Here is a 7,296-nt window from a genome sequence, read left to right as displayed (position 1 = left end):
CTTGAGTGTGGGGGGTTCCCACTGGGGTGCCTGGCCAGCCTGGGTGAGGAGCTGAGGGCTGTTTTCAGGCTGTCCAATCCCCCCGGCGACAGAAGCTCCCAGCCTCTCCTTTTTTTCTTTTTTTCTTTTTAATTCTGGGATTTATTTACCTTCTATAATTGAAACTTTGTAGCTTTGAGTGGAGCTCAGAGCCAGCCAGGGCGGGCAGGCGGGAAGCTTGGCTTCCTTCATCGCCAGGGGCAACCCAAGCCTCCTGCTTGCTCCAGCTCTGTGGCCACAGCTGGCTGAAAGCAGGTATCTGGGGTTTATTTATATTCTAAAATTTAAACTTTGTTGCCTTGAGTGGAGCTCAGAGCCTGCCGCGGGAGATGGGAAGCTTGGCTTCCTCCATCTCTGGGGCAACCAAGCCTCCTGCTTGCTCCAGCTCCATGGCTGCCAGCCACCATCTTGGTTGGGTTAATTTGCATATAGTCACTCTGATTGGCTGATGGGCATGGCTTAGGGCATAGCAAAGGTATGGTCAATTTGCATGTTTGGCTTTTATTAGTGTAGATTGTTAATATCTTACTGTGCCTAATTTATAAATTAAACTTCATCATAGGGTTTTGTACCATCTCCAGTTTCAGGGTTTCACTTGGGTTCTTAGAACATGTCCCCATCACTGCATAAGTGATTTCCAGAGGCAGCAGAAAGCATAAGCATGTTTTGATGTGATACCAATTGCTCTTTAAGATAGAGTCATGTGTTAAGTAGATCATTGCTTTGAAGACTCAGGTGCCACCAATCGTCGTCTCCCCACAGGACCTTCACTCCTGGCATCAGCTACAGTGCCCAGAGCCTTGCCAGGAGCTAGCTCTTGTCCTTGTAGAAGAAAAGTCTTACTGAAGAGTGGTAGAGCAGTAGCCCACTGCTTACTCTTTCTCCTACAATCTCTGTTATCTCTTCCCGTTTTCAGGAATGACCGTGACTCTCAATATTTGGGCTCTTCACCACAACCCTGCCATCTGGGAAAACCCCCAGGTATGACTGTCTTCCACATAAATGCATCAAAGAGCCAATGGCATGCAATTCACTTTCTGTTAGCTTTGCATGGAAGTGGAAAACAATACAGCAAACAAAAATAAACATAAAACCAAATATGTAAAACTTTCCCACTAAAGGAAAACAGTCCTTTCCCTCTATTCCTACCTTATCTTTGCTTTGAATGAACAAATTGGCCTAACGTCACACGGGCTGCTCTAATTGCTGCGGCCATTTACTCAGCAGGCTCTGCCACGCACTTACCTAGATATCTGCACGAGTGCCGATGGTCAGTAGTAATACAGGTCACTAAAGCCCCCTTTTCCTGGATTCACAATCAGGGTTCTGGAAGGAAATCAAGCATCCCCTCAAGTTGGGCAATTTGAGAAGCGTTTTATGAAGGAACTTTTGATAAAGGTGTGGGTTAGGGTTTAAGAAAAGCAAAATGGAGCAAATAACTGCCAAAGGGCTTACCACTTCTTGGCCTGGTGAGACATGGGAGAGACGGTGACGAACCTGGAGAGAGCGAACTTCTGGAAAAGGCCATCAGACAGGAACTGTGGCTGTCAGTCAGGCATGCAGCCCACCTTAGACAACCTGGCAGGTAGGGGCCCAGGAAGTAAATACCCTGAATGCTTTCTCCTCCCACCCCTCAGGCCTCCTATCAATATATTTTCTTGGCCAAACCCAACAGAACAACATGTGGGTCAGCTTCTTAGAGCCCAGAGCAGGGAGGAGAAAGGATCTAGAGAGGCAAAAAGAAGAGGTGTAGCATACCTGAGTTCCTTCATTCCATGTTCTCAAAACTTTAAACACATGTTTGATGCTTCCTTTTATAAAAGCTGCTACGGTTAAAGATCGGTTACATTTAATGGGAAGTTGGACTGCATATCCCAGTAACAGTGATCACGCAATCATTTTGACTTGACTTCTAAGGAGGTGCTCTCTTACCTCCAAAGTGAAAACCATACCTCTGGCCATAGCATTTCTGCTTTCCCTTTACTTAGTCTGGGTAGCAGATTAGTCAGTTGGGAAGTCAGACATGATCAGAGGTCTAGAGTTGCACTGTCCAGCCTGGTAGCTATTAGCACATGAGGCTATTGAGCACTTGAAATGTGGTTGGTCAAAACTGATGTGCTGGAAAAAATTCACACTGGATTTTGAACATGTACCCAAAAATGTGAGCTATTTCCTTAATAACTATGTGTATTGGGTAGATGTTGGAATGATACTTTCTGTTAAATAAATTCCATGATTAAAATTCATTTCATCCTTTAAAAATGTGACTACTAGAACATTTGAAATTATATATGTGGTTCACAGTATATTTTGGTTGACCAGTACTAAGTAGTAGCTTAAGAATGTGTTAATAGTGTTGGGGGTGACCTCTCATTTCAGGTCTTTGACCCCTTGAGGTTCGCTCCGGATAATTATGATAAGAGACACAGCTACTCCTTCCTACCATTCTCAGCTGGACCAAGGTAAAGACAAGTTGAAGCTTTTGAAAATATACAAAAATGTTTACTTGGAGACAGCATTTTTCCTTTAGTCCCTCAGCTCTGTAAATTCTCCCACGGAGCCCTATCTTCTCACCTGATCATGAGGAGATCTTGGTGCCTAGTTGAACCCCTGAGAGGGCCAGTTAGTTTCACAAAGGACAGCGCCCTCTCTATCACATCCTAGGTAGTCACGCCTCAGAAAGCTATCCCATGAGGCAAGCAGTTGCTCAGAGGCTCAATGTAGTCCACCCCCCATGCAAATGGCTGCATTTATTTTTTTGTAATAATAGAAAAAGATGGTTTTTTTTATTTAGCCTTATTGATGTATGCCTGACATATAAAATTCTTAGATCTTTAAAGTGGACATCATGATGATTTCATATACATCTTCATTGTGAAAAGATTCCTCTCCCATCCTTCACCTCGTGTATTTATTTCTGTGTGTGTGAAATACACACTGCTGTGTAATTGTAACTTACTTTCTTGGCACATCACAATTATAAAATACAGTGATATGAACGACAGTCACCATGTTTTCCATCAGATCCTCACAGCAGAAACAGCTCTGAGCAATGCCAAGTGCCACCTTGGTTAGGGAGGCCCTTGCATTGGGGCCTCCTGGCTCACATTCTCGCAGGAGGCCATGTAAACCCAGAGTACAAAAGTTTGTATGGCATTTAGAATGAACATCTTGCTTTACTGGGAGCATGAGACTTGCTATTCTAGCATTGTATTGCAGAGTCAGGGGAAACACGTTTGTTCGGGTATCTCTGCTTTTCTCTCGGTGTCTGCAGGAACTGCATCGGGCAGCACTTCGCCATGACTGAGTTAAAGGTGGCCATTGCCATGACTCTGCTCCGCTTCAAGATTACGCCCGACCCCACCAGGCCGCTTATCGTTGTGCCCAAGGTTCTCCTCAAGCCCAAGAATGGGGTCTACTTGTTCTTGAAAAAAATTTCCTAATGTTAGAGCCCAGGCTAGAATGATTATAAAATTTTACTTAAAATTAAATTGCTACGAATGGTTCAAATTGCTTAATGTAGTAAATTGCTACTACATGGAAAGGAATCAAAGTATGGTGGGAAGGTCATGGATAGATGTGATAGAGGTCTCTGTGGAGCTGCATATTATCCAAAAACATTCCTAGGTGACATAGGGTGTCACCTAGGTCTGTTTCTATATGATTTTGAGAGATTTTCCCATCTTTTCTGTTTGATTTTGGCTACTATTAATGCTATATACCAAGAAGTTTGATAAGAGACTTCCATACATGTTCTGTTGTTTTTTAAAATAGCTTTCAGAATGACATAGTAACACGTGAATGTATTCTCACTATAAGAGATTTCCAACACTAGAAAAAGCATGTAGAATAAAAACTAAAAATCCATTTCACATAGCACACCCCTCCCTGCCCTGGAAAATCCTACTGCTTTTTCTAAAAACAGAATAGTTTGGTATGCATTCTTTCAAACATTTTCCTATACATTTCACATGTACATTTGTATGTACGTATTCTTATAGATGGGATCATATCCATGTTGTTCTTGCTTTTTATCACTTAATAAAAATACATCTCATTCCCAATCCTGGCTCATGATGTACTATTATTTATTTAACTATTTTCCTATTAATAGATATTTAACTTATTTGTAGTTTTAAAAACATGCTTATTGGCCATTTGTGTTTATTTTTGTTTTGTTCTCTATGATTTGTGCATCTTCTATGTTTCTTTTTCTATGAAGTTGTCTTTTTCTTATTGATTCATATCAGTTCTTCATATGTTATGGATAATAATCCTTGATTGTAACTGTTTTTTGTAATTTTTCTCATTTTCCTTTTTAAACAATACTTATGTTGTCAGTTACCATATAGAACTTGTACATTTTCATGAAGTAACATAAGCTTTTCTGCATGGTTTCTGGGCTTTGAGTATTAGCTAACAAAGCCTTCATTTGGAATGTTGTCACGATAACCTTACATATTTTCCTGGTGCTAGCAACTCTTGTGAAACCTGAACATGAATTTCTTTTTTAAATATATTTGTATGATTTCAGAGAGGAAGGGAGAAGGAGAGAGAGATAGAAACATCAATGATGAGAGAGACTTATTCATTGGCTGCTTCCTACATGCCCCTACTGGGGATTGAGCCTGCAACCGGCATGTACCCTGACTGGGAATCGAACCATGACCTCCTGGTTCATAGGTCTATGCTCAACCACTGAGCCACCACAGCCGGCAGCAGTTTCTAAATGGTTTTCAGATTCATCACTCATTTGATGTTTAAGTGCTTCCTACATATCAGATCTTTTGATAAGCATTAGGGATTCGGTGGGTTAATAGACACCGTCCCTGCCCTCATGGAGCTGGTATTCCGAAATGGAAGATGAATGACAGATAGTTACAAATTATAGTAAGTGCCCTGAGGAAATGAGTGGGCTGAGCTACACCATAATCAAGGGGAACTTACTTTGAATTGGTTTATCTAGAAGATTCTCTTTAAGAGGTGACATATAAGTTGAAACCTGAAAGACGATCATGGAAGCTACCCCTACTTTTTCTCATGGGCCTCCTAGCAGCAAAATGATGGCACTTTGAAATAGCATGGGTGAGGCCATGTGTCCCTGCCACGTGTCTAAGAGGGAGAAATGGCCTGGGAAGCGGGAGGTTAATGGTGAGCTCTGTTCTGTGCACATTGAATGGGAGGTCCTGGAGGGCCCCAACAGAACAGATGCCCAGGAGACAATGAAAACCCATGAGAAAGACCTGAGCTGGGGAAGCTATGACCAAGCCACACTCAATGCTGCTATGAATATTTTTAACAAATACCTTTGTAAACTTGTTTAATGTTTTGTTAGATAAATCTTAGAAGTAGAATTTCTGGATTCGAGTTTATGGGGGCCCCCCGTTGAATCTTCAGTACAAGAATGTGAAAATGCAGGTTAGACTTCTCTGGGCGACCAAGACAGGTCAAACTTACCCTCCTCCTCTGGACACTAAAAATATGTTCATCAAATAATTAGTTACCTTGGGGAAAATTAAGAGTCCAGCCATTTTTATGTTTATGTTGTCATTTAATCAAATGCCCCCAAATATTTTTTCCACTCATGGTACAACTGAAATTCTTCAAACACCTTTCCTAATGACTCTGGATACCTATGAAGTGTGTCTTCAGTCACCAGGGCAGTGCCCAGTTGGACAGTTCAGTGACTAAAAGACAAAAAGTAAACTCATTCACCAGGAGCTATTTCATCCATGAGCATGCTGTCCCACCTCTTCTCTTCCAACATCTCCAGATCCCTCCTGGAGGCAAAATTTAACAAGACTAAACTCATCCACCTTGGTCAACACACTTTCCTGCATCACAATGACCTGGTTTACAAATCAGCCATCTGAACTTCCATTTTAATAACGATTGTCCGGTGGCCCATGAGCACACAGCTTTTTCTTGGGCTTTGCATTGCCTGAGACCTCCATAAACCGACCGGTTGCCTAAGACACAAACCCTGGCGATGGAGGCTTCCTCTGTGGTGGTTGGATAATATGTAGCATACAGGAAGTCCTCGAGAAGTAAAGGGAAGCTAAACGTGATGCAGGGCAGGGCCAGTTCTAGAATCCCAAAAAAAACTGACTTCTAGCCAGGGCTCTCTCTACTAAGGCCACCCCCACACCTCCCCAGGGATCCCATCAATAGCCAGTCCACTCAGATCCCCAACCTGGACAGAATCCCCGCTCTGCACAGGAAAAGGCAGGTTGCCGGACCAGCATCTATCTTCCCAGGGACTGTAAACTCTGCCACCTGGTTGTTATTCAAGATATTGCAAGCAATAGGGAGGGGAGGGAGCGCCAGGGGCGGAGATAAAGAATGGGAACAAACTTTTGGCAAAAAAATAGAGCCATACATTTCGTAAGCAAACTTTTAGAAAGTGTTTGGCCTCAAAGCAAACTGGAATCCACTGCCCCCCTCGCTACTTACACTGTGGTGTAACGAAGTAAATGTAAAAGTATTCAACCCCTAGGAAACCAATAGTGAGCATGTACATTACAAGACCCTCAGAAAGGCTTATCTTCTTTGATGGAGACATTACACTCCTGGGAGTCTGTCCTAATGAAGAGTCATTACTTGAGAGATTTAATAGAAAGGGTCAGGAACTAGGGCCATTCGGATAGAGGCAGTGTCAGAATACAGAGATCCATGGGGAGTGGCCAGGAATCAGCCCTTCTACCCGACCCCAGACAGGCACTGAAGTGGATGGGGGAAAGGATCAGTCATTCAGGAGATGGTGGGGCTTCAGGGCAGGAGACTGCGATTGTGCTTTCCAGGTAAATGGGAGCCCAGTGGCGTCAGCTGATCTGTCAACCACCCAGCACAGCTGGCCGACTTGCAGACTAATTCCAGGCCTTACTTGGTAAAGAAGGACCTTTGGGAAGAAGTAAACATTTTTAATATTCTCAGCTGGGCCAGGTGATAGGAGTGAGCCTAGGGTAGGCAATAGCTGGTGGGCAATGGTAATGGGCTGTGGTTGGCAGACAGGTGGCTGTGCATGGTGGCCCTGGGTCTGCAGGATGCCAGGTCTTTACATTGGAATCTCACCAAAAATATGAAGTAGATTCTCTTTTAAATGTTCATTTAAGGAAAAGAAAACTGAGACCCAGAGAGGCTAACTGGTTGATGCGTATTAATTCATTCAAAACACCAAGCACTTGTTCTATGCTGGGACTGTGCCAGATGCCTGGGGATGCCCCGCCCTCCAGGAGCGCACAGACGAGCAGAGTCCAC

The 7,296-nt window shown here is 43.2% G+C and overlaps 1 protein-coding gene across 1 annotated transcript in view; it reads left to right on the top strand.

Moving 5' to 3' along the window:
• The window catches only part of LOC102768850 (cytochrome P450 4X1), a 39,324-nt gene extending 35,227 nt beyond the window's left edge, over positions 1-4,097 (top strand). Inside the window, exons 10-12 of the mRNA XM_006753368.2 lie at positions 956-1,020; positions 2,419-2,501; positions 3,314-4,097. Of these exons, the coding sequence (XP_006753431.1) occupies positions 956-1,020; positions 2,419-2,501; positions 3,314-3,482 (317 nt within the window). The 3' untranslated portion in view covers positions 3,483-4,097. The remainder of the gene's footprint in view (positions 1-955; positions 1,021-2,418; positions 2,502-3,313) is intronic.
• The last annotated feature ends 3,199 nt before the right edge of the window (positions 4,098-7,296 follow it).

Source organism: Myotis davidii, unplaced genomic scaffold (assembly GCF_000327345.1).
Source record: "Myotis davidii unplaced genomic scaffold, ASM32734v1 scaffold371, whole genome shotgun sequence".
Taxonomy (NCBI): Eukaryota; Metazoa; Chordata; class Mammalia; order Chiroptera; family Vespertilionidae; genus Myotis; species Myotis davidii.
This window is presented reverse-complemented; position numbering and strand designations above follow the sequence as displayed.